The 26,644-nt window shown below is 45.5% G+C and overlaps 3 protein-coding genes across 12 annotated transcripts in view; 2 read left to right on the forward strand and 1 right to left on the reverse strand.

Annotated features, from left to right (window-relative positions):
* Positions 1-3,526, reverse strand: part of GK5 (glycerol kinase 5) — a 30,383-nt gene extending 26,857 nt beyond the window's left edge. Inside the window, exon 1 of one of the 2 annotated variants that reach the window (XM_075570237.1) lies at positions 3,189-3,524. In XM_075570237.1, coding sequence (XP_075426352.1) covers positions 3,189-3,311 — 123 coding nt within the window. In that variant the 5' untranslated portion in view covers positions 3,312-3,524. Of the gene's footprint in view, positions 1-3,188 lie in introns of both variants that reach the window. The other variant, XM_075570238.1, reaches the window with a different exon arrangement.
* Positions 3,054-13,909, forward strand: RNF168 (ring finger protein 168). Of its 5 annotated transcripts, none has more exons than XM_075570235.1 (7): positions 3,054-3,410; positions 4,237-4,577; positions 5,656-5,732; positions 5,830-6,006; positions 6,882-7,009; positions 7,831-7,903; positions 10,485-13,909. In XM_075570235.1, the coding sequence occupies exons 2-7, from the start codon at positions 4,271-4,273 to the stop codon at positions 11,409-11,411; spliced, it is 1,689 nt and encodes a 562-aa protein (XP_075426350.1). In that variant the 5' UTR covers positions 3,054-3,410; positions 4,237-4,270; the 3' UTR covers positions 11,412-13,909. The 5 variants fall into 5 exon arrangements, with proteins under 5 accessions (XP_075426350.1, XP_075426348.1, XP_075426347.1 ...); XM_075570233.1 differs by lacking the exon at positions 3,054-3,410 and adding an exon at positions 3,614-3,743; XM_075570232.1 differs by lacking the exon at positions 3,054-3,410 and adding an exon at positions 3,622-3,775.
* A 2,618-nt stretch (positions 13,910-16,527) lies between these two features.
* UBXN7 (UBX domain protein 7) overlaps positions 16,528-26,644 on the forward strand; it is a 39,762-nt gene continuing 29,645 nt past the window's right edge. For 2 of the 5 annotated variants that reach the window (XM_075570244.1, XM_075570241.1), the window contains exon 1: positions 23,751-24,062. Coding sequence is in view for 1 of the 5 variants with exons in the window: in XM_075570240.1 (XP_075426355.1) it covers positions 16,677-16,743 (67 nt within the window). In the remaining 4 variants the exon portion in view is untranslated. Of the gene's footprint in view, positions 16,744-23,750; positions 24,063-26,644 lie in introns of those variants that run through there. The other 3 variants (XM_075570240.1, XM_075570243.1, XM_075570242.1) reach the window with 3 other exon arrangements.

The following is a 26,644-nucleotide window of genomic DNA, read 5'->3' on the forward strand; positions in this document are numbered from 1 at the left end:
GTAAACGCCAAGACACACAGACAATAGGAAGGAGATCCCTGCCCCAAGGGGCTTACAATCTAGAAATATGCTTTAGGGATATAGACACATACTTTTTTTTATTTATTTAACACATACACTGTACATACTTTTTTTTTTACAGCAAATACATTGAGATGCAATTTTTTTTTATTTTTTACACTTGTATACAGTTTCATGTTTACATACGTGTGCATTTTGCACGCATTGCTGAGTATCAGGGACTTTATCTGCAGCTTACTGTAACATGGGTCAAGCAGATACTGCCCTGCTCCAACGACAGAATCAAAGGTTAATAGTCTGTAACTGTTACTGTGATCCCTCTATAGTGCTGTTATTGCAGAAGAGTCTCAAATACAGCAAAGCCTCATTATAGTGTCTCAGGGGTTTATCAAATGTGTGTTACCAAGTCCTCATCCGTTAACGATGCATCAACAAGCCACATGCATGGAGTTGGTGCCTAGTCAAAGAACAAACATCACCTAGAGACACAGACACCACTTAGATTGTCAGCTCTTTGGGTCAGGATGTTACTTTGCCTTATGTTGTCATTTATTGTGGCGCTTATGCCCATTGTTTGTAACTTTATTTACCTTGGTGTACATTGTTGGCGCTAAATAAATGTGCTGTATGTACAGTATATCTTTATTTGTATAGCGCCATCCATGTGTTCAGCGCTTCAAAGTGCCTAAGTGCCAAAGTAATAGGAGCCATAATGGGAATAAGCGCTACACACAAAACATTAGGAAAGTGAGTCCCTGCCCCAAAGCTCTTAGTAAATGATACACACTGGACCCGGATAAAGCATCAGGGGAATTATAACATGACAGCTGGGAATCTGGCGACACGACACTGTCCCAGGCTACACACCAGTCTCTCTTTTTGACCACATTCCCAGTTACTTACATAATGCTGCAGGGAACAATGGAATAATTGTGCTAGGTTCTCTGGCTCTGATAATGTGATTCTGTTACAACACTCAACGCCAGAGCAAAAACACGTATTTCTTATGGTCTTTTATTCTAGTGGAACGCCTAGGCAAACAAATAGAGGTTCCACTTAAAAATAGGAGCCGTTCCGCAAAGGGTGAAGTGATTTAAGGCACATTTCATACTTTAACCCTTTGAGTGTTATGATGTAGACACTCATGGGGTCTGGCAGTCGTGGACATTTAGTCGCGGCCATTTTGCCGCGACCAAATCTCCAGCATTTAGCCGCTACTCACCTTGTCGCAGGATCCATTCGCTGCCAAGTCCCTAACCTTACCCTAAACCCCGCTAATACTAACGCTACTGCCTAGCCTAAAAACTTTAACCCCGAATCGCTGCGGCGGAGGGTCCCTCTGCGGCCAAACGTCGGCCGAGAGTTGGTCACGGCGATACGCCCGTGACCAAACGTGCTATCAGGGACCCCATGTCATAGTGGCCAAGTCATGGACTTTTAAGCTTGTTTTCTGGGGGGGTGATCGTATTCTGCAGTCCACGCCCGATGTGGCACGCAGGAGGACTCTCCCGTTTGCGCATTCAGTGAAGTCACGAGGTGTGCCACGGCCCATCCAGCACAAAGTGTTACAGCAGCAGCTCAGCCTTCTGTTTCCTTCCCCCCCTGCCCAATTTTTTTCCCTTACGTAGATAGTAAGCAGGGGGCCTCCGAAGCTAAACCCCGTTACTTTACGCACCGGGGACCCCCCTGCTTCCCCGGGAAGGTGCCGTCGGTAGCATCCCCTCCAGGGGAAACAAAATGGCGTTCCATTGCGCAGGCAGTCAAAAACTGGCGCTAGGGTTTAAACAAGAAGGAGGTAACCGGCGCAACCTTCCTGGGTAAGTACCTCAGGAACTAATGGGATCATCGAAGACCCCCCGATAGCGATTATCTATATATACACACAAAAAGGAGAAGGCCAAGGACAAACAGCTGCTTTAAGTGCAGCTAAATGACACCTTTAAAAAAAAAAAAAAAAAATTAACACACAACCACACAAACAAAATAACCCCCCAATATTTTTCAAAAATATTATTTGGCGATGTGTAACATTTCCATGTTAAAGAGAAGCTGCGGAAGGTTGTTACAATATTTACCCAATGTCTTTCGGTGATCAGACTGTCGGGTAAAGCTCAAAGCAAAATAATTGAATTGTTTTCAAAGTAAGCTGATGGAGTCGATGCGCTGGAATTCAGTGTTCGCGGAGAAAAGGGAAACGTGTTCATTTTGCACAAGATACAAATAAAACCGTTACTGTAAGGGGAGGTTACATCTTGTTAACGAGTCGAAGAGGTTGTTCACATTTTCTATATTTGACTCATTTAATTAAACAGGCCCTTTAACGCCAGAGGGGGCCTGCAGCATATCACAAAGCATGAGGTGAAGTGGGCTAGCTAGCAATGTACAGAGAACATTAGGACAAGGCAACCGCTATTACAAATGAACAGACAGCCCTATCTGTACAGCCAGCCCACACTATAACTGTACAGCCAGCCCACACTATAACTGTACAGCCAGCCCACACTATAACTTTACAGCCAGCCCACACTATAACTTTACAGCCAGCCCACACTATAACTGTACAGCCAGCCCTATATACAGACCATCACCCCTATAACTGGACAGCCAGCCCTATATAGACCATACAGACCATCACCCTTATAACAGTACAGCCAGCCCAGCCCTCTAACTGTACAGCCAGTCAGTCCTTTAACTGTAGACAGCCCAGCCCTCTAACTGTACAGCCAGCCAGCCCTCTAACTGTACAGCCAGCCAGCCCTCTAACTGTACAGCCAGCCAGCCCTTTAACTGTACAGACAGACAGCCCTTTAACTGTACAGCCAGTCCTTTAACTGTACAGACAGCCAGCCCTTTCACTGTACAGACAGCCAGCCCTTTAACTATACAGACAGTCAGCCCTCTAACTGTACAGACAGTCAGCCCTTTAAATGTACAGACAGCCAGTCCTCTAACTGTACAGACAGACAGCCCTCTAACTGTACAGACAGTCAGCCCTTTAAATGTACAGACAGCCAGTCCTCTAACTGTACAGACAGACAGCCCTATATACAGACCATCACCCCTATAACGGTACAGTAATTCCTATAGATATCCCCTGGTCCCTGTGACTTTGTTGCAGACTCCTGGTCCTGCTTGTCACCCTTTACATCCCCGCATCCCGCTGTCACCTTGTCCCCGGCTTCCCCGCAGGTCTCCGCCGCCCGGTTGTACACATGACACCGCAGGACGCTGCTCCCCACATCCGCCGCCAGCACAAACTGGCCTCGGTATCCGTTCCTCGCCGAGTTCATGTTACCCGGACTCCAGCACAGCCAGCGAGAGCGGAGAGAGGCACCGGAGGGGGGCGGGGCGGTGACGCAACTCCGCCATCTTTACTGAGTGCACAAAAGGTCAATTACTCCGGGGAAGCGGGAGGAGACTATTCCAGTCCAGTGACATATGATGGAGAGATCTGTCATCGGCAGCCCTGACGCAACAGGTGCACTGCGATTGGTTGGCAGTCGTTGCCCTGTGTGACACGGCTCTCGAGGGAGGGGGGCTTAGCAAACCTACTCTCTCTGATTGGCTGCCTCTAGCACCTCATCACGCGTGAGATCGCTGGGCTGTGATTGGTTGGTGGCGGTGACTAGCGAGAGAGTTGCAGGCGAATTTTTTTTTGGCGCCTTCCTGAGCGCGCGCGGGGGGCGGAGCTAAACTGGGAGCCTCAGGGCGGCACTTCCGGGGTACGAGGCACGGTGTATCCTGGGGTATCGGGGTACGAGGCACGGTGTGTGTGTGTGTGTGTGTGTGTGTGTGTGTGTGTGTGTGTGTGTGTGTGTGTGTGTGTGTGTGTGTGTGTGTGTGTGTGTGTGTGTGTGTGTACACGCACATATACACACAATCAAAAACAAGAGCAGATGGCACTCTCATACAACTATAGAGCAGGTGCTTGTCCCATAGAGAGAATAAATGTATAGGCTCCTTACCAGGCAGATCCAGAGTCCCAGGGCCACACAGCAAGGAAGAGACAGCACACTCTGTAAATGTATCAGAAAAGATGTATTGTAGAAAGCGGGCACATTGATCGACGTTTCGGTCCTAGAAGCAGGACCTTTAGCAGGATATGTAGATATATAATATGTAGATTGTGTGTTTGTACATATACACACACTTGTGTGTTCTGGCAGTGAAATGGCGAATGAAGTACCACTAAGCTGCCGTCCCTTTGCATTGTAGATGTCGTCGAGAGCTCTGTAACTTCGGAGTGAGGATGCCGCGGCCGGAGAGGTCGCTTCTGCCATGGTCAGAATGCCTGTGCCCGATCTGCCGCGAGATCCTGCAGGAGCCGGTGACCCTGCCCTGCGGTCACACTCTCTGCAGTCCTTGCTTCCAGATGACAGTGGAGAAAGCCAGCCTGTGCTGCCCCTTCTGCCGGCGGCGCGTCTCCTCCTGGGCCCGCCACCGTGCCCGTACCCGGACCTTGGTTAATTCAGAGCTGTGGGAGACGATCCAGAGGCAGTACCCGGACGAGTGCCAACGTCGTGCCAGCGGGCAGGAAACCGAGGAGCTTGACGATGGTGAGACTGATGATCACTCTGCTTCCTTAAACTCAGTGATGAGTCCCAACCAAGGGGATCTGGTAGCCCTTGTGTGCCACTCTCCTTAGCCACACGCACCATAAACATTTATGGCTCAAGAAACCATTCAGAGTAGCGGTCTTCAACTAGTCTTCCAGAAGTGCTGGATCTTTTACAAGTAGAAGGGCAACAACGGTTTCTTAAGATAATTGTAAATTTTTAAAAAGAATAAAACTTTAGTATACACCATTTTATAAGTAATAATAACGCTTGGCCCACACATTTATATTTATTTAAAAGGTAGTTTCTGTGGTATGAATGAAGTTTTAAATGCTTGATCAATTGCAGTAAAATTAGTCGGAGCCCAGGATCTGTGGGGCTCGATTTTGTCAACATCTCACATGTTAAACATCTGTGATTATGAATCATGCACAAAAATACAACTCTAAGTCCGACAAAATAATTGCACTTCAGTGTGTAATACAATAAATACAAAATTAAACTGTAAAAATATTACTTGCAATAGCTCTGACATGGAAAATCTTTGCATAGAAGAAATACAGATTTTTTTTTTTTTGCATTAACCTCTAAGGCTGTGCTTAGAGTGCCGGCGACAGTGACGTCACTGCGGTCACTGGAAAAATCAAATTGACTTGACTTCCAGCGATCGCGACCAAGCCAATTTGCCGGCACTATAAGCACAGCCTTAGCTGCCAGTGGCGTGCGGTGTCATGGCCACCTCAGCTGTTTATTCTCGCTTGCTCCGACTTGCACACACAGAATTCAGAGTCCCTTACGAAAAGCTGGTAAATCCTAATGCTCTTTGATGTCACGTCAAAGTGGGAAGGGCTTGGTAGCCATGTTAATTGCGCAATGTTGTGGGTTCATTTTTATAAGTAAAACTTTAAGATAAGGTGAGCAAGGACAAAACTAGAGAGGTGGAAATGGGCATCCGTTTGTACAGTGGTGAAGAAATATGCAAAATAAAATAAATGTGCAGCACCATTAATCTTTTTTTTGTTGCCGGAGGGGCTGCTTTGCGACGTTTTACATTTTCCTCCCTTGCTTTGTCACGCAGGGTTTGTGGTATACCCAGCTCCCCAGCTATGCAAACCAGGGGAAATCCGACAGGAATACGAAGCAGAAATTAGCAAGGTAAGACTTGGTTTCACCCCTTATACAGGTCCGCAATGACCGCGTTGCCTTTCTTCAATCACCGCCTCGTCAATCGCAAACCTCATAACCCTTTCAGATCGAGGCAGAGCGCCTGGCCCAAGAAGAGGCAGAGAGGAAGGCGAGCGAGGAATATATCCAGAAGCTGCTGGCGGTGGAGGAGGAGCAGCAGAGGCTGGCAGAAGCCAAGCGCAGGGAAATGGAAGAGCAGCTGAGGCGAGACGAGGAGCTGGCACGGACACTCAGCAGCGTTCTGGTAAGTGGGACCTTCTCTGTGAGATCACATTAAATGCAGGGCTCTTTATAACACTGTATTCTTCAGTGGGGACGGCTTACGCCTCATGTATTTTCTTCAATATTCATAAGACACGCGTATTTTACTTGCATTGTACTTGCATTGTACTTGCATCTCCGGCTTAACTCCTACGCTGCCATAGTGTTTAATAACACTTTGCAGAGCACAGTCCCTCCATAAATGGTTTTATGAGACATAGAAAAGCAAAGTGCTCTTAAAAATATCTGTTTTGTATGTGCGTTTATTTTGTTAAGCCAATGCACACCCTAAACTGATTGAGCCTCGGGTTTAAGATCAATAAACCTGGAGAGCCTTTTCAAGAAATCCTCCCCCCCCCCCCACAAAAGACACTGGAATAAGCTCCCTGCTGCTTTAAGAAATAAGGATGCTTTGCTTCCTTTCTGAAAAGAATGAAAACCCTTTATTTATTTATTTATATTTTTTTTTTAAACAAAACGTTGCAAACAGACCCTAGCAACCCTGGCACCCAGCTTTCCTGCTGCAATGTGTTGGTCTTCCGTGTCGTTCCCCTCTTTGTTTACTTTCAGTAAATCCCGGTTGTAGGTCTAGGATGGGTGCCCACCCTAAGTTCCTATGCGCACTATAGCACTGAGTTTCTAGGTGAGTAGCGCTTTAGGAAAAAAAAATTGAAATAAATATAGCAAAGATTTAGCAAACCCCTTCTTAATAAAAGGCATCAATTGCCAAGATGTAGTCCCTTAAACATGTCACTGTCATTAGTACACTTTGGTCCTAAGGGCGGACTGACCCCTGTAAGTATTGGGATAGCTGGTTTCTGGTTTTGGTACCAGTATGTGTTTTGCTTTTTCATACAGAACGTGCCCAGTGCATCCCCCGGTCTCAGTTCTCCTAGAAGGTCACCGACAGTCCCCAAGCAGGCAGCCTCCGCCAAGTCCTGCAGAGCTGCAAAAAGCAAACCGAGCCAGTCTGGAGACATTGAGAGGTGAGGAATAAGAGGAAAACGCTTTAACATACCCTACCTGAGGCCTCAACCAAGGTGTAACCCCTCCAATGCCAAAAGGTCAGCAATGTGTTACCCTTTCGGTTGCTGAAGGGTTATTTGATTGATCCCCAGTTTATACACACGTGTGTGTATCTATATCAGGGGGGCGCAAACATTTTTTCCCTGTGCCCCCCTGCCAGAAGTCCTCCTCTCCGCGCGCCCCCTCCCTCCTCCTTACCTTGATTCCCGGCGTCTGAGCGTCATGACGTCACGTTGCCATAGCAATGTGACGTCACATGACCCCACAGCGTCATTTGACGCCGCGTTGCCATGGCGACACGTCTCCAGATGCCGGCTGAATCAAGGTAAGTATTGTTTACAGAGGCCCTGCACCTCCCCGAGCACTTAATTTAAGTGACTTCGGGAAGCGCGCGGGGCCTCTGTAAACCCCGCGTCCCCCGCCGGTAATCTCACGCCCCCCCCCCAGTTTGCGCACCGCTGATCTATATATCCTCTCATCATCCTTTCATCACTTTGTTGATCCACTGCTACATAAAGACCTCCCCTGATCTTCACTTCCATCTTACTTTTGGTTGTTGTCTCAGTCTTTTAATCTCTTTTGGAATCAAGCAAAGTACCATCTTTGTCCAACCATGGTCATTTCTTCTTGAGGGAACACACACACACACACACACACACACACACACACACACACACACACACCTCCAGTGTTTGCTGTCTAACAGAACATAAACTCATATCAGTAATTAGTCTCTCGTGCTGTAGTCTTGCGCTACATTTTGTTTACCTATTCTTCATAGGTTTCTGTGCCCGAAGCCTCAGCAAGACCTGGCTGCCCTGGGATCAGATGACCTCAGTAGTCCTGACACCCTGGTAATGTCGGCAAATTAATAAATGTATCTTTAGTATTCTCTGCGATTTTAGCCCTTTGTCTGTAATCCACATGCTGTAAATAAAACAACTCGATTTCAAATACATGGGACTAAAATCTTCTCTGGGAGCACTTGCATAAGTACCAATGCTATACAGTATATACTTCCTGCTGGTATTGCTGGCTTTCAATGTGCTTTATTTTTTTGCAAGCAAGTTAAAATATAATTTTGTTCTCTACGAAGATCGAATGAATCACATTCAGGAAAATTGGAGCACTGCTATCACCAGTTAGAAAAAATAAATTGCAAGAGTGTGTGTGTCCCATCCAAATAAAAATGTAATGGATCATGAGCAAAAAGCTACACAAAGGAGCACAAGGCCCCCACCAACGCGTTTCGGTGCACCTTGATAAAGAGCGTTGCGCTCAATGCGTTGGTGGGGGCCTTGTGCTCCGTTGTGTAGCTTTTTGCTCATGATCCATTACATTTTTATTTGGATGGGACACACACTCTCTTGCAATTTATTTTTTCTAACTGGTGATAGCAGTGCTCCAATTTTCCTGAATGTGATTCATCTGCTTGCTGTGGAAAACTGAGGCACACCCTATTGGAGGAGGAAAATCATCCAGGAGACCAGGCAAATGTGAGTGTATTGCTCTTGTTCCTATGCACCATGTAGTGTTGGTCCACTTCGATGCATCCATGTTTGGACACTTATTAGTGAGGGTTTTTACTGCAGTGATTGTGGAATTCCGGCCAGCTATTCGAATAATAGTGGATTGTTGGTGTCATCAATTGGAACATTGGTCTATATATGTGGCACTCAAGGGTCATACACCAGATTAGTGTCAACAAGAAGTTTTGGATAATTTATGCTCGTGGGCCATTGATTCTATAGATTACGCACCATACAGTTTTGTCATTCTACTAAGATCGAATACTCCCTCAGGTTACTAACGTCCTACGATAGAGCCCACAATGCACGTACTTTCTGCTTTTTAAATGCATCTTCTTCTTTTTTTTTGATGCGAGTTTGATGCAACCTAGATTAACGATACACACGTCAACACAAATTATACATGTGGTAAGAGCAGAGCCTCTGAAGTGGGTGTCTCCAATTCAAACCCCAGTGTCTGCTTCTTTTGACTTTGGGCAAGTCACCTTATCTCCCTGAGCCTCAGGAACCAGCAATTCAATTGTAATTTCTCGTACATGGTGCCTGCAAGAAATCTCTGTACCGCGCTCTGTGTATGGGGCCTGCTGAGGAGCCAGTAAATTCAGTGAGTAAAACACAGGCTTGTGTTCTTTCTGTTAACTGTTTTTAAGTTCATCCATTTTTTTTTTTTTTTTTTTGCTTACCTGAATCTTAGCTTATCCATGGCCCCGGTTTCAGATCGGCGAGCAGGTTTGCCAATTGGCAAATAACACTTCCCTGTTGGGCACAGAATGGCTGCAGGGTCAGGCTTTGCTGTGGCAGCCAATACTCCATTATGCCATGGGCGTTGTGACGCCGGTAGATGACTTTGTAACTTTCCATGTGTGACCCCATGGCCACATTGGCAGTTTTTTGTGAAAAAAAACCCAGGAAACCCCAGGTCAGAGAAACGCTTGGTTCAGGTAAGCTGGGGGCAGAGTTCCTGTTTTTATGAGTTGGGAGCAACAGTTTAAAATGACAATCGTACAATTTATTTATTTTTATATATTTTTTTTAACGCTGCTGCTAGCATCCCTTTTACTGTTTTTTTTAATCTGTTTCAGCGTCTCCCTTGCTGAAATCCCTCTCCTGGCTTCCTATCAAACCCGTAGCATACACTCAATCATCCTCCTCACTTTTAGAGCTTTACACTCTTCTGCTCCTCCTTACATCTCAGCCCTAATTTCTCGCTACCATCCCGACTCTTGCGTTCTGCTCAAGGTTGCTTTCTCTCTACCCCCTTTTTGTATCTAAAGCTCTCCCGCCTTAAACCTTTCTCACTGACTGCCCTACACCTGGAATGCCCTTCCCCTCAATATCCGACTAGCACCCGCTCTATCCACATTTTAAGACCCATCTTAAAACCCAGCTCCTTGACAAAGAATATGAGTAGCTCCGTGGCTGATACTATACATCGACCGTGGCCCCTTGCAGACACACTTACCAGAACACCCTCCTACTGTCTCTGGACGTTCTTCCTACTGTACTAATTAGATTGTAAACTCTTCTGCGCAGGGACTCCTTTTCCTAAATGTCACTTTTATGTCTGAAGCACTTCTTCCCATTATGTGTTATTTGTATTATTTGTTATTTATGATTGTTACATTTGTTTCTGCTGTGAAGCGCTATGTACATTAATGGCGCTATATAAACATACATACAACACTAATCTGCCGGTTAGAAGTGACACTACACAAGGAAGCCACAAAGGGGCAAACTGTTACCTTGATTCAAGAGTTTAAAACTCCTGTAACACCGCTACTGTAAATTAAATAATACTCATTGATAAGATTTAACACTTCCACTACAGAGGGGCCAGGAACATATTGCAAAGTAAGGTTCTTTCTGTTTTGACCCACTAAAAGATTTCCTCCCACTGTTGTTGCAGGACGGAAGCATCAGCATGGAGAATGAAATGCATTCTGATGAGGATGATGATGATGAGATGCCCATACTGACACCCCAGGCTCCTTTCCGCATCCTTCACAGCCTGGCACAAGAGTCAGACTTGGAGCTGTCTATACCTGGTTTAAGCCAGCAGAACAACACGATCCATGATGGAGCACTTCCCTGCCCTGCAGAGGGAGATGGCAGCGCGAGGAATAGGAGAGCAGTGCGGGGGAAGCCGCATAGAGTCTTAGAAGACTTCTCCTCACCCAGGTCTTCCAGCTCCCAGCAGAGCCACTGGGCGCAGAGTGTTTGTGGGTGCAGTGCTATGAACGGGAATACGACCGAACAGCAGGATGGAAAAGTGACTCCTAAAAGAAAGTGTGAGGAGCATTCTTCTGATTCAGAGGTAGTGCTGGAAGCCTTTTCTAGTGGAAAGAGACGAAGGCTGCCTTCGGCAAACACCTACACAGGGTCTGGTTTCCACGCAGAGCAGTTGATGGAGTTGGAGAAGGATCACTACGAGAGGCGAAGGCAGGAGGAGCAGGACAGACTGCTGGCTCTCCAGCTGCAAAGGGAGATGGACAAGGAGCAGAAGCAAGTGAGCAGGAAGAAGGGGTCCCCGGATGAGTATCAGCTGCGGCCCAAGAGCACGAGTGGACTCCAGGAATCTACGCTCCCGAAACGTACAGAGTCAAAGCCCTCGTCGGCACAGACTAAGCGGGAGAGACTACAAGGAGGGGGCACACCTAACGAAAACAAGAAACCCAACCCAAAGAACCAGGCGAGGTCCCCTAGGGGGGTAAGACAGGTGCGGGGAGGGGTGGTGGCTGAAGGGTCCTGCTCGCCAAATGGGGTCAAGGTGTTGAGACCAAGCAACAAACAGCAGACTATCCTAGACATGTTTCAGAGGCCAGTAGGAAAGTGACCTGCCTCTTAACCCATTAAGTGTCCGAGGGGCTCCAGTTTGTGCTTCTAACAATCTATTCTTCATTGTGCTGTCTGGACTCGAATGATACAAAATGACTGTTTTCAACCTGCTGTGCAATGAGGCTGGATTTATTTTGGATCAACTGACAGTAATTATATGGTGCGTTTTTAGAATGTTGTCTCAAGAAGTGAGAAAGTAAGGGGGCCATTTCTTGTCAACTGCTGCACCAAACCTAGAAGCAATAGGTTGCAGGCCCCTCTTGCAACAAAAGGGTTAATTTGATTGTGCATTGCGATATGTCTAGTATTAAACTAGCCAGATCGCTGACGTAAATTTCTGTTCGCTTAGAATTTCACCTGCTAACTGGGCCTCTGGCTATATTCTAAATGAACCGCAAGCATCGCATCAGTTTATCATTAGTTGCGTTCATTGATGTTGCTCTACAACTGGTTTGGAGCTGAAACGAGCAGCCCAATTACTACAGTAGTTAACTTTCCAGTTAGCGCGTCTAACGTTGTTGTTGTTCCCTAAATGGAATTGTAAATGCAGCTCAAACATTTGTCAGCAACGATGCTTTCAAATTGCAACAGACATTCAGTTAATCTGAGTTGCCCTGGTTTAGAAAGTAGTCTACGCTTTTTTATTTCTTCCACTTGAAAACAACAAAAACATGTTTTGTAACTGCTAAATACAGCTGCTTGACCTATAAATGAATGTATTGGCCGTGCAACTTGTGGTTAGAGAGAAACGTTGACTAGCGTTGCTAAGCCATAAAACACCTTTGCTGGCCACTCACTTGAGTGCCCTGCGGCTTAGCACTACTTAGTAAATATGGCCTACAGTCTCGTAGACAGGGAGCCAGCAAAGGATAGCGAAGCCAAATCAACACCTTCAGTTACATAGAGAAAAAACGTAAGTGTAGGCAATAAAGGTATGGGCGCGCGCGCATGTTTAGCGTTGTACTGTGATACTATGCCTTATATCTTTCCTAATTCAGGCATGTGGTGTAATTTCCCATTTTGTCAGGATGTCTCCTGTAAGCGACCTTCTATTCATTGCCTCAGTTAGTCATCATGTCCTGTGTGAAATACTTCCAGAGAAACATGTGTCCAGTCTCCGTACATTGCCAAGTGTGAGATTTTGTTTTTTTCCCCCCTACAAAGTTAGGAGTCAAATTAGCCCATCAACAACGCCTGTACCCCAGCTGGAGCATGAGAGTGGCTGTACATGTCCCCTGTTGAAAACAAAACTGGGAACAGTTTTACGCACATGCGAGTTATATGCTGTATAAAAACAACTGATTTTGTGCTTCTAACAATCCATTCTTCCTTCTGCTGTTAAGTGTTAAAATAATGTTTACACAATTACTGTTTTCAACCAGTTGACCAATAATGCAGGATTTCTTTCAAATCTGTTGTCAGTAGCTACGTAGTACATTTTAAAAACGTTTGCACGAGGAGAGTACAAAACAAGCGGAGAAAGTTAAGAGGTCAAATGTCTCCACTGCAGCAGCAGCAGCAGCAGACCCTTACATTGCATTGTCCATTACAATTGTAGACATTTAAAATATTTTCTATTAAACTTAACATTTTAGCGCTTATGTCGCCAGATCTTCATAGCGCTTCTGACTTGTTAATGCTGCTGGCCGGGAGTGTTTTCTGTTGACGCCTGGACAAGGTTTTAATCCTAGTTCAATATATTTTTCATTTCCAATGTATTTGAAAGCACTTAGCAGAAGCAAAATCGGGGTCTATGTATCAAGGCGAAAAGAAACTACCAGATCAAAGAAAAACATCCTGTTTCTTTCAATGGGACATTTTTTTTTCTTTCAAACATGGTGCCGTTACGTTGCCTTGGTACATATGTCTCAATATTGTGTAATGTCAGCGGAAGGAAAACTGGCCATGTATTGTTTATTACAGAATTTCACAGCACAGGTGCAGAAATCCTACATGCGTGTGTAGCACAGACACGTTCGTCATACAGCAGATTTACATGCGTTGGGCTGCGTCTCCCGTGCCGCTGACCGCGCGCCTGCTTGAGAGTGGTGACATCACCAACTCTCCAAGCATGAGCGTTCGGCTGTCCGGCAACTTTCTCGGTAAGTGTGGCAGGGGGAGGGGGCGTGGCCTAACAGTGACTGGCGCTGATTGGCTGAGGTCATGTGACCCTCAGCGCGCCTCAAACTCAATTTTATCTGTCTGCAAGCGCCCGCGAGTGTACGCACACGGGAGCGCTGCTCCGCATTGCCGGACAGATTAAAATTGATTGTGCTGAGCGCCAAGCACGGTCAGCGGCAGCGTGGACGCAGCCTAAGTGTCTTAATTCACAGTGTCGTCTTGTCTGTCCTTTACCCATACGTACCTTTTCCATACATAAAGCATGTGCCGGTGACAATGTATATAAGATTCTTGAGAAAAGGTTTCATGGAAAATACGTTTAATGGTTTATTTGTTTAATTGGAAGGTTAAATAAACCAGAAGCGCTAAAACAAATCTGTTATTGCTGTGTTTATTACCTACTTAATGCTTGTTATCTTTCTTAACCTCTTTAGGACCAGAAGAGAGTTGGAGGCACATCTGCCTCTATAAAGGTTCAACGCGCTACTTTCAATTTAGCAATAGGGACGTAGCTGAGACCGGGAGATGTAAAATGTTTTATCTGGGAGTACACAGAGCGTATTGCTGTAACTACTTGAGGTTGGAATCAAACCCACAATCTCTTGCGGTTAGCACTAGCATCTGAACCATTGGCCTCTTATAATGGGTGTTCTGGTAGGGTTTATCTTTGGAAGTTGCATTATTTCAGGGCAAAGTGATTGCTTTAGTATGGAGGGACATCTCCCTGATCAGGGATGTAAAGTGCAAAGTGGCCTTTTTTTTTTTTTTTTTTAAAGGAGCAATCAAAGCACTATCCTACTTTAAAAATAAAATTTCACCTCTTAATGCCATTTTGTGTGACTTAATATACTGATAATCGTTTGATTTCTATAGAAGCTTTTAAACACTTTCCCAGCAGAACAAGATATTTGTAACACTTTACTGTTTGTGATCATTTGTTGCCAATATTCCCAGCAGTTTGAGCTACAAACTGTAACTATAGATAATGTTATCTTAGTAATACTGTAACTGGCTTGTAATATAGTCCTTGCTTCTGCGCGCCCAGCGTTGTGCGTGCGCGTTTAGTTACTAGGGTGCAAGTGGTGCCGCGTGCGGTTAAGGGGCGTGACTCTGTCACAGCATTTGGCTGCGGTCCCAGTGCGTTCTAGAACCGCCCCACAATCTATCCGGGCCCAGTACATGCGTCGGCGCGCATTTAGCAGCTGCGCTGTACTGCAAGTTTTCACACACAAAAAATTATATGTGTGGAACTTGCGACGGAGGTGTGGTCACGCCCCCGCTGGCGGTACAGCCAATGAGGGCGAACCAGCCGCGTAAGGTCTTGGCCACGCCCCCACCCATCACAAACTCCCTCCCAGGACCGTAATCTGCGGTGAAGCGCTGTGTTCGCACCTCCCCCCCCCCCCCCCGCCGGACGTGCGTGCTACAGAACGCACTGGGACCGCAGCCTTAGGCTGCGCTGTTATTGGTTCGCGCCGTGGCAGCAGCGCGAAAATACAACGTCTGGTTAATACAGCCAATTATAATTGACGCGTGCGCACTATATTACACGCCTAAAAATAGATTGTAGCTGCTGCGTTAGGCTTGTATTATACTAAGCGCGTGCGCGGCAATGAAAGATACCTGTCTCCGTATTACAATGTATCCACTGCTGACGCGCGCACGGCAGGCAGCGTTGGTGCGGCAGCTGTGTGGTAAGACAAAGAAATTTGTCTTTTCCAGCGGCTGCCGTGACATTGTGAGCCAATCACAGGGAGACTTACCCTTGTGATGTCATGGCCAAGCCTCCTTGGTGCGTATCATAGCTTTGCCTGTACACACAACGCGTGTGCCACGTGTATGTGCAAAGTCATGCGTGCACGCGCTTACCATAATACATGCCTTACAATGAAGGATTGCTTTGAAACTGAAAGGCAGCCATTTAGTGTAGATGAATGGGGGTGAAAACCGGCGCCACAGCAGTTAGTCAAATTCAATGCGATTCCGATGATGCAAAAAGGCTTTAATGGTATAAACTAGAACAGCGCTTCGTCTGGGAGTGTACCCTGGAAACCAGGATTTTGCCGATTGATCACGGGAGAACTAATCAAGCGTCAGTTTAGGTAATTTGTTTCAATAAAGGTAAGCAAAGGCTGCATAAATGAAATTAAGATTGCCACCTTAAATAAAGGTTTCCTGGTTGCATAAGTAGAGAGATGCCAATTAGCACAATATCTAACAAAAAAAAATTAATCCGGCAAGAGCGAGTGAATTATTTGTTTTTTTGTTGCCTACACACATCATCCCACACATAGGTGCAGTTGAAGGCTATGCATCTATGTAACGGGTACACTGCAGGAACTACAGTGGTACCTATTGTCATGTGCAAAATGTTCCAGGGTTTGATAGATGGCAATAAGTATGGGACACACCATATAGTAGATTAAACCTAGTTGCTGAAAGTGCACATATTTTAGTATAATCTGCTGACACAAGATTATTGTTTATTTGTAAAGTGTCAACATATTCTGCCACGGGGGGGATGAGGGGGGTACAGAGATGTGATAAATACACAAATATGGACACGGATATCCACGTAGTAAGGCTACACTTATAGTGACGGCGATGTCAGCTGCGGACCCTGGTAAAATCAAATAGAGATGACTTCCACCCATCGCGACGCGCTTACGAGGGCACGCAACAGCGACAATGCATTTGTTTTGACGCGACGTCGCCGGCACTATAAGCGCAGCCTAAGAGGGTCCTGCTCGTGAGCATTTGCGATCTAGAACCCTCTCCCCAGATCTGCTCATCAATTTTAGACGTGTGATGTACAAGAGTTGCTTTGTACTGTATGTTGACCCCTTCATTGTCAATTGTTCTTTTTAAATCAATTCTCGTTTAAATAAAGCTTGTTACAAAAGGAAGAAGAAAAAAAAGACGGGGAGGGGCTAGTGCGCACGCCCCTGGCCTCGCGGATGGAGTTGTTTTTTATGCGCACGCGCCAGGCCTCGCATACTCGGATGGTTAGTGCGCACGCGCATGGCCTCGCGGACGGTGGTGGTGGTTAGCGCGCACGCGTTTGGCCTCGCAGACGGGGACGGTTGGCGCAGGTCGCGTGGTGACGTCAGCGGTTGTTGTTGTTTGGCGGGGCGCTGGGAAGATGGCGGCGGCAGCGGCGGCTGACGGGGTGTCCCCGCAGCTGCTCAGGGAGTTCACAACCATTACCGGTAACTGAGATGGGGGGAGGGGCATGTGTGTCATAAAGACATATGTTACCTGTGTAATAACGTGTGTTATTCCAGGTAATACTGTATGTACAGGGGTATTAATCTATGTTATGATGCGGAGATGGCAGAGTATTAATATGCAGGCCTGTCAAGGTATCACCAAGGTTTTAATAAACAGGCCTGCCGGTAATAATATGCGCCAAGGTATTAACATACAGGCCTGTCGGGATTATGTCATTTTTTATAACATGTCATGGTATGAATAAACAGGCCTGTCTGGTATTTATCTACACCAGGATATTAAGACAGAGCTGTCACGGTAAAGATAAACCTCAGGGTTTCAATTTACCCCAAGGTAATATTAAACACGCCTGCCATGGTATTAATATACAACAGGGTATTAATATGCAGGCCTGTTGGGGTATTGGAATACACCAGGGTATTAATAAATCTCAGCGTATCGATATACACCAGGGTAGTAATACACATTCCTGTCAGGGTATTAATATATATCATTTGTCATGATATTATGCACATGGTTATGCACATCAACGTAAATACCTGTTGGGGTTTTGATATAGAGCAGCGTATTTATATACAGGTCTGTCAGGGTATTGATATATAACCGGGTGATTAATAAACAGACAGGCCTGTCAGCATATTGATACACCAGGGTATTGTTATACATATGCAGCAGGAACTTCAGAGCGCAGTGTGTTCCCGATGTATATGTAAAAAAAGTATATATAGTGCAACTATACTGTCCTCTGCCCCATCTTATCACTCATACACCCCATAGCACGATCATCCTTGGTACTAATCCAACTTCCACTCCCTTCCCCCACCAGCTCTGCCCACCCACCCTTCCAGTGCCACCATCCTTTTCAATCCCTGTCCTCACCACCCCCATCACTTGCCATGCCAACCCCAATAACCTCATATAACCCCTCATTGTCAACTCCGCTCACCTCCCCCATCACAACCACCATCACCCCCACCCTCCCATTCTCCCTCTGTAATGTCAGATCCACCTGCAATAAGACAATTTTCACCCTTGATCACTTCCTTGAAAACTATCTTGCATACTTCGCAATCACCAGAACATGGATCTCCACCAAAAACACTGCCAACCCAGCTGCCCTGACATCTGCACAATCATACTACACCCATACCCCACTCGCCCTTTCTTCCCCAATCTCCCTTTCTTCCCCAATCTCCCTTTCTTCCCCACTCTCCCTTTCTTCCCCACTCTCCCTTTCTTCCCCACTCTCCCTTTCTTCCCCACTCTCCCTTTCTTCCCCACTCTCCCTTTCTTCCCCACTCGCCCTTTCTTCCCCACTCGCCCTTTCTTCCCCACTCGCCCTTTCTTCCCCACCCCCATTTTTCCTCCTTTGAATTCCATGCCTGCTCTGTCTTCCCCCTTCCTACCCATCACCATGATCATAATTTATGCCCCCCCCCCCGACTCACTCACACAAATTTTCAATGCGTTCGACTGCTTCATCTCTTCACTCTTACCCTCCCCAACCCCCTCGTTGTCCTTGGTCACTTTAACCTTCACCTCGACAACCCTGCCTAGGCCTTTGTCCCCCTCATCTCCTCCTTTTGTCTCTCTCATTGAATATTCTCCCACCCACATGCACGGAGGCACCCTCAACCTTATCCTCATGGGAAGATACCACACTGAGTCCTCCGCCACACTCTTGTCCCATCTGCCGATCACTTCCTCCTCTCCGCCATCCTTTGAATCACCGTCCTTGCTCCACAGAAACTTCAAATCCATTGACCCATCCTCCCTTACCTCCTCCACCTCATCACTCCTCTGCCCACTCACATCATTTTCCCCTCTCCCACTGAACTCTGCCCTATCCACCGTCAACTCTGCTTTATCCTCCTCCCTTGACTCAATCGCACCACTCCACTCTGTGCCTCTAACCACAAAGCCACCTCAACCCTGCATCTCACCTGCCAACTCAAAACACTCCATGTCTCCCTTTGCATAGCTAAGAACATGGAAATCTTTCCGATCCACATCCGCACTCGCCACCTTCCAATCCCTCTTCCACCAATACACATTCACTGTCAGATCGCAAAACCAAATATACTATGACACCCTTATCACCTCACTGTCACATCATCCACTCCAACTGTTCTTCACCCTACACAATTTGCTACGACGCTCCCCATCTCTCTCCCCCTAAACCCCGCTCTAAGCCACGGACCTAGCCTCCTACTTCTTACAAAAAATTAATGACATCTGTGCTTCCTTTCCCACTACGACCCACTTTCCCACTACGACCCCCCTCCCCACTCCGTCCACAACCCTTACCCACTCCTTCCCCTCTTTCTGCTCAACATCTGATGATCTCTCAATTATCAAAGCTCCCATCCCACCACATCCCCTTCTGACCCCATTTCACACTCTCTTCTCCTCCCCAATCTCTCCTCTTTCAACCTCTCCCTATCAAGCGGACAATACCCAGATTCCTTCAAAACTGCTGTGGTCATCCTTCTCATCTTGTCAAAAAAACACCTCTTGACCCTGTCCCCCCTCCAACTTTTGCCCTACCTCATTCCCTCCATATTTCTCCAATCTCCTCGAGCACATCATTCACAACCAACTCTTCACCTTCATCCACACTGATTCCCTCATTCCCATTGTCCAGTCTAGCTTATGTCCCTCCCACTCTAGTGAAATTGCCCTCCTCACCTCCAAAACTTTCTCTCCCAAGCTCGCCACTCCAAATTCTCCTCCTCCCTCCTCCTCCTCCTTCCTCCTCCTCCTTCTCACTCCTCCTCCTTAACCTCTCTTCGGCCTTTGACACCATTGATCAACTCACTCACATCTCCACCCTCCCCAACGTTGGCATCACTTCCACCACCTACTCATTGCTCTCATCCTACCTCTCCCACTCGGTCACCTTCAACAATTCATCCTCTCTGCCCACCAGCCTCCAAGTGGGTGTGCCCCAAGGCTCCATCCATTGTCCTCTACACTGCCCCCCCCCCACATTGAGCTCATCTCCTCCCATGGATTCGATGTCCATTTTTTTCCACAGACATTCAAATCTACCTCTTACCTCTGTATGAGGGGAAAGAAACATAATAAGACCTGTTCTTGCAGCAGAGTGAAAGACCTCCCAAGTTAAAAAGCTGGGAATGTGTGTGAATCAATTTCTGACTGGTAACAGTTGGAATGGAGGAAGGTGGCCCCCCCCCCCCCCCCCCCAGAGCTCACTCCTCACCTTTTTAACTTGAGAGGTCTTTCACTCTGCTGCAAGAACAGGATTTATTATGGTTCTTTCCCCTCATACAGAGGTAAAAGGAAGGGTTCACAGTGTAGTGTAGGACCTGCATTTTTGGTTATACCTTGACGTTTGGTATGCAGGCTTATGTCGCTTTGGCCAAAGGGTTAAACTAAATAACCAAGTTATTATTATTATTAAAGTATTTAAACTTTATACTATTTACCATATATGTTTTGTCAATTGGACGGAGCATTGGGCACCCCTGTCTTTTGTTCTACCACCTATACAACATAAGAAAAATGTGTCCACTCATTTCCCTCTCCTCGGCCAAACTTCTCATCTACTCCCTCATCTTCACCTGTTTCAACTACTGTAACTCCCTTCTCCTCAGTCTCCCCCTCTTCTTTTCCATACCCCTCCAACAAATCCAAAATGCTGTAGCCCATACACCTCTCAATCTCCCCTGCTCTACCCACACCACCCCTCTCGTTATCCAACTCCACTGGCTACCCAACCAACAATGTTCGATCTTCAAATTTCTCACCCTTGTCTACAAATCTCTCCATGGTCTTGCCCCGCCCCTGCAGCATTCATCTCTTCCTGCCCTCTTCGCTCCCTGACTGCCACAACCCTCACTCCCTCCCCTGTGCCTCATCTCGATTCCGATCATCTGCCTTACTCGCCTCCCTTCACTGGAACAAGCTCCCCCACCACATTCAATCTGCCACCTCCCTTACTATCTTCAGAAGCCAAATCAAAACTAATTTCTTCTCCATCACATTTTATGATTTCCCCCCCCCCCATTAACCTCCTATCCCATCCTCTCCCTCTCTCCTTCCTAAAGTCTCTCCATTATGCTACAAACTCGCCCACCTCACCGATCCTATTGCCTCCACTGTCCCCACTGTCAGACCGAACACCATGCCACCGACAAGACTAAATCCAGAGACCTGACCCCAACGTCTGCAAGCAAGCTCTCAATGTACTTAACCCATAGCCCGACCATAATGTTCCCTGTCCACGCCTAAGACATCTTAACAATTACTCTATGCCCATCACATGAAATGTTTCATATGTCACCTCACCATTGTTTTACCAACTAATGCGCGATATAAATGTTATAAATAACACTAGTAAAAAATCATTCAAAGTTGAATGGAAAAAATAAAATGATACCACTCACATGCTGGTGGATTTAATCAAGCTATTAATTATTGAAGGATTCTTTCTTCTGTGCGTGTTGCATGTATCAGTTTTTCCAAGTTCTCTCCCAATATATAGAAGTTAAAACAAAAAGTAAGAATATAGTGCAACAAGGCTTTTATGTTTAAAATAAGTATCAGAAAGACAGAACCAACTCGCACATTACCTGATTTGGAATGGCATATTAGACTGTCAAGGTTTGTAGAGAGAGACACCGGAGCTATTTGTCAGTCAAACACTGAATCCTCCAGCGCTCAGTAGCGGGCATGTCGTGTCCTTATGACGTCTCTATAGCTGGCGGCTTGGTATCGTTGTGTTGGTCTGATTTAATCTGGGGACTCCTGACTTCACTGTATCGCGGTCTCTGTAATCCTATGCATTTCACTTGGAGCTTCTTCAGGGATTGCGAAATATTCAGTTTTCAATTCTTATTTAAGTATCAAGTCTCAATTACCATGACGTTAAGACACAATTATATAAATGTATGTAGTGGTAAATTAACATGACTTTACCACACATTTATTATAAATACATATATAAAGTGCAAGAATTAGTATAAATATATTTCCTGTAAAAAAAGAAGAAAAAAAATATATATATATATATATAAAAAAATAAATATTACATGTGTGGCATAATTATGTTCATGTGCCACTACATACATTTATATAATCAATTGCGTCGTAACGTCATGATACTTGAGAAACCATGAGGAAGCTCTGAGTGAGTGAAATGCGTAGGATTGCAGATAGTAAAATCAGGAGTCCCCAGGTTAGATCAGACAAAGACACCGATACCAACCCGCCTCTCACGGTGATGTCATCCGTATACGACGCGCTCACTATGGAGCACTGGAGAATTTGGCGTGTCTCCACAAACCTTGATGGTCTAATATACAATTTTAAACAGGTTGATTACCTCTTTCTGATACTTTTTTCAAACACATGAAAGCATTGTTGCAATATATTCTGTCATTTTGTTTCAACTTCTATATATTGGGAGAGAACTTGGAACAACTGATACATCCACAGAAGATTAAATCCACCAGCATGCGAGTGGTATCACTATATTTTTCCAGTCAACTTTGAATGATTTTTTTCTAGTGTTCTATATGTTCTTTTTCATTATATATATATATATATATGTGTATGTATGTATGTATGTATCACACACACATACAGGAATAATTACAGTTGCTATATATAGATTCCTGCTCCATATCCTTTCCAACCATTGAAAACAAGTCCCTTTTCTGAAGCAGCATCTTATCCTTCGTGTTGTATAATTATAAATAATGCAATTTATTTAAGTTTCAGTCACTGACACTATTTATCCGCTGAATTTACATTATTTTTAGTGGCGATATATTGCATGTTAGTCTGTGTATTTGTTTTGCTCTGTTTGCTGTTACTATATATAGAAGAGGAAATGGGTGCACTCACAAAAGTTGGATAAATGGCCACAGGTGCACGGAAAGGTCCACTTGCGTGGAGCTGACGAAAACAGCTGAAGCTAACTCAGGTTATTTGTATCAGTTTATTACTATGCAGGCCTGTTTGATTATAAATGGCCATATTGAAAACATTAAGTCAAACATGTCACATTTATTTATAAAAGTCAGGTTATTAGCATACGTTGGGGTATCAATGTGTTACTCTATTAACCCCTGTGCAGCTAGAGGGGTTGGCAATGCATTGCTCGGGCTTGCATCTTGTCATTCTAAATAGACTCCCAGGTCTCAATTGCTGTTTGTTATTTGTCGTTACAAATACACAGGAGGGCAGGTGCCTCCAGTTGTTCAGCTAAAGGTGTATCAGGCTATTGAAATATAGGGCTGTAAGTTGTTAGAGAGCGTGTTGCAGGCCCCTCTGGTGCTGAGGAGGTTAATTGTGTTATGTCACATAACACTTGGCTTCAGTTTTGTGTTGCATATGTAAATTTGAAGGGTGTTTTTTGCAAGGCCGGTTCTTGCCCTGCTTTCACAAATTAATTGGTGTTTGCATAAATCTTTGTCTTTTCCAATGATCGCTTTATGTATACTGGGATAGAGGGATGATGATGATGATTAGAACATGGGGTTATGCAATTAAGTTACTAAACTTAGGAAGGATTGGGAGAAAGTATTAGTATACTTTCTTACTGAAAGTGTAGTGGATACATGGAGTGTCCAACTTTCAGGGAGTGACAGCAATTGAATTCAAATCTTACTGGTATAAACACAAAAGAGAACTCTAAATGGGGTGTGCGGCAGATTAAATAACGTCTAAGGTAAATGCTTTGTAGGCCCCTATGTCAGAGAGGGAGTTAAATTGACATTATGAATATGTATCTCTAAGGGGGTAAAACTGACATCCATTTGAAGATGCAGAAATGATAAAATAAGACTTTGCAAGAACCGAACTGCTGCTCATGGAAGCGAAGGCTAAATGCTGCTGGTGGGGGGGGGGGGGTGTTGCCGGCGGGTGGGCGGGAGCTACCGGCGGGTGGGGGGGAGCTGCCGGCGATAGGAGGTGCTGCAAGCCTGGGGTTCTATGGCAGTTTGCTGTAAAATGTGACAGTTGGAGTTTGAATAGGGAGATGGCAAAACCCGAACAGAGCAAGAGAGCAGCAAAGTGGAGACTAAGTACATTAAATATATAAAAACATGGATGACGAAGAAGGAAAAGGCCAAGCTACTGTAACTATCCATTAAAGAGTCAGAAGTCAGGATGTACAAGAACTGGATAGTGAGAGCCGTGTATAGATGCAGAGTTATGTGGAGAGAGACAAGAAAAAGGACAACACACAGGGCTGTCACCAACAGTGCAGAGAATGGACACCGAGCGAAAATAATTTACTGGGATGGGCGTAATAGGGTAATACAGTAAGGTATAAGTTTACGTTGTACTGTGTTTAATAAGTTTACTTATTAAAAGAAAATGAGTAGATTGTCACTATCAAAATGTACCTTTGATTTAAAAAGTAAAATTGAATAATTATTTTTGCTCTGTGTAAGGAAGGGGCTGCAGAACCAGCTACCTGAACACAAACACGTCACCCCTTAACCTCGATATATCACGGCACTTTACCATGTGTTTGTCAGCAAGGGATTTCAGGAGGGGTTGTGGGATACCAGGATGTGACCATTTCTGCTTCCCTTGCATTAATTTCTGTCTGTGTTCGGTAAGCCATGTATGTTTAAGCCGGCATATACTTTTCCGCCAAAGAGATTTGCATTGAATTGAAGTAACTTGTTAAACAAGTTTCTTATAGATGCAGGGAGCATGGAGTCAATATGATGCTTTGGAGGGGGAGGTGGCAAGACCAGGGCACCATCATGCAAAGACTGTTGTAGAACAGGATTACCCAAAGAATAATTCAGCTGGTATCTTTGATTGAGATGTTTGTTATGGAATAATAAAGTATAAGTATACACATATTCAAGTGTGTACACACAACTTGCTACAGTGATGTGGTATGGTGTCAACTTAGAGGTGCAGCGCCCATATACCTCAAGCTCCTGGTACCAATGTGCCAGAGCACTGGTATATTTTAACACTCTGCTGTCATACAAACACACAATCCCGAGGATAATGCCCAACCATAAATCAGGTTAAGCTCACTTTCTAGGGCAGCGGTGTGCAAACTGGAGGGAGCGCTGCAAGATTTTTCTGGGGGGGTGCGGGTGGTTGCAGAGGTCCCGCGCTCTTCCCCAAGGCATTTAAATTAAATGCCGGGGGATCGCGTGAGGCCTCTGCAACTCAACTTACCTCGATTCAGTAGGCTGCTGTGATGCGTCGCCATGGCAACGCAGTATCAAATGATGCCGTGACGTCATTTGATGCCGGCACGGGGGGGGGGGAGAAGGCAGGGGGCGCAACTCTAATAGTTTGCGTACTCCTGTTTTAGGGCATAAATCAAACCTTCAAACTAGGTTGCAACAGGTCGCCCTGCTGCTTTTAACCACGGAGATCAATCGGCAGATGAATGCTGTATCCTTATCTCTGTTTTCCCATCGTACGGTAGGGAGTTGTGGAAGGAGCGACACATTTTTCTCCCAGTCAGGTTCCCCGGGAAAGAGAGGAACATTGTCCAACTGCTGATGCTTTACGCAGAATCCAAGTTCAAAAGATCAAAACTACCTTCATGATACAAGATCTAGTCTGTTTGCCATGATAGGTTCTGATCAACAGTCTAAACCTTCTGCCTAGGGGTCATCTTTGACTCTCCTTCATTCCTCACATTCAGTCCCTCATTGTCTGGCCGTCTCCAGCTCTGAAATATTGCTAGCAACAAAAATCCTAATTCACTGAGCACTTTTCCTATCCCGCCTTAACTACTGTAACCTTGTAGTTGGAATTCCCCTTGTCAGTCAGTCTCATATAAAACAAACAAAAGAAGCGCTCCCAGTGATAAGTGCTTAGTGAATAGGAACCCAAGTGGAGATGAGCTAGATAAGGCCCGTCATATAGTGGGCGCGCGGGCGTGCCTGTGCGAACGCTTGTGCACGTGACGCACACTTTTTGTGTGTACGGTCTGTGCTGCTGTGAGCGACCGGCTTGGAAGGGTACTGTGTGTGTGTGTGTGTGTGTGTGTGTGTGTGTGTGTGTGTGTGTGTGTGTGTGTGTACTAAAAATAAAAAAAAGACATGCTGTGTAAATAAATTATTTATTAATATTGTACAACTTTGATATAGATATAGATATATAGATATTTATATATATATACATGCACCCATACATGCACCCATACATGCACCCATACATGCACCCATACATGCACCCATACATGCACCCATACATGCACCCATACATGCACCCATACATGCACCCATACATGCACCCCATACATGCACCCATACACACACACACACACATACACACACACATACACATACACATACACATACACATTGCAGACTGAGCAGGTGCGCAAATACATACTTTTCTGAGTCTTTCCCCCGATCGCTCGGCTCCACGCTCACTGCCGTGCGCGTGCTGCCCTAGCATACAATGGCTGGCTAACCACAGCCAACTATAAGTGCCGCGCCCACTATATTACGGGCCTAATGCAGCTCCAACCTTCACAGGAACTGTGTTCAATCTACAGAGGTATATGGTTTCTATAGTTGGTGAAGTGCAAATCAATAACCAAATTAAAAACTGGATCAGAATGAACTCTTCCTCAGCGTATTCCTCCTCGTCTTCTGTGGGGTTATCTCAGAAAAAGAAAAGAAGAGGCAGGCCATAGTGTAGCACGTAATATACAATATATTCAAAGATTCGTAACATGGCAATCCCATTCGCATTTTAAAGAACAATGCGGGTATGTAGCTCAAGAGCACAGGAGGGTCGCAGTGTCCGCTGATATCGGCGATGTTTCCAGGTTGAGGCTCTTATTCCTCTTCCCCTCTGGTGTCTGACGTCACCTCTGGCGGATGTTACGTCTGGTATACACACCCTTTGCTCAGC

Source organism: Ascaphus truei, chromosome 14 (genome assembly GCF_040206685.1).
Source record: "Ascaphus truei isolate aAscTru1 chromosome 14, aAscTru1.hap1, whole genome shotgun sequence".
Lineage (NCBI taxonomy): Eukaryota > Metazoa > Chordata > Amphibia > Anura > Ascaphidae > Ascaphus > Ascaphus truei.

Bases quoted from the DNA above. Each gene is read 5' to 3' on its own strand.
- RNF168 (XM_075570235.1), top strand. From the start codon at position 4,271: ATGCCGCGGCCGGAGAGGTCGCTTCTGCCATGGTCAGAATGCCTGTGC. The intron at 4,578-5,655 runs GTGAGACTGATG...TTTGTCACGCAG, and splicing joins AACCGAGGAGCTTGACGATG to GGTTTGTGGTATACCCAGCT. The intron at 6,007-6,881 runs GTAAGTGGGACC...TTTTTCATACAG, and splicing joins GGACACTCAGCAGCGTTCTG to AACGTGCCCAGTGCATCCCC.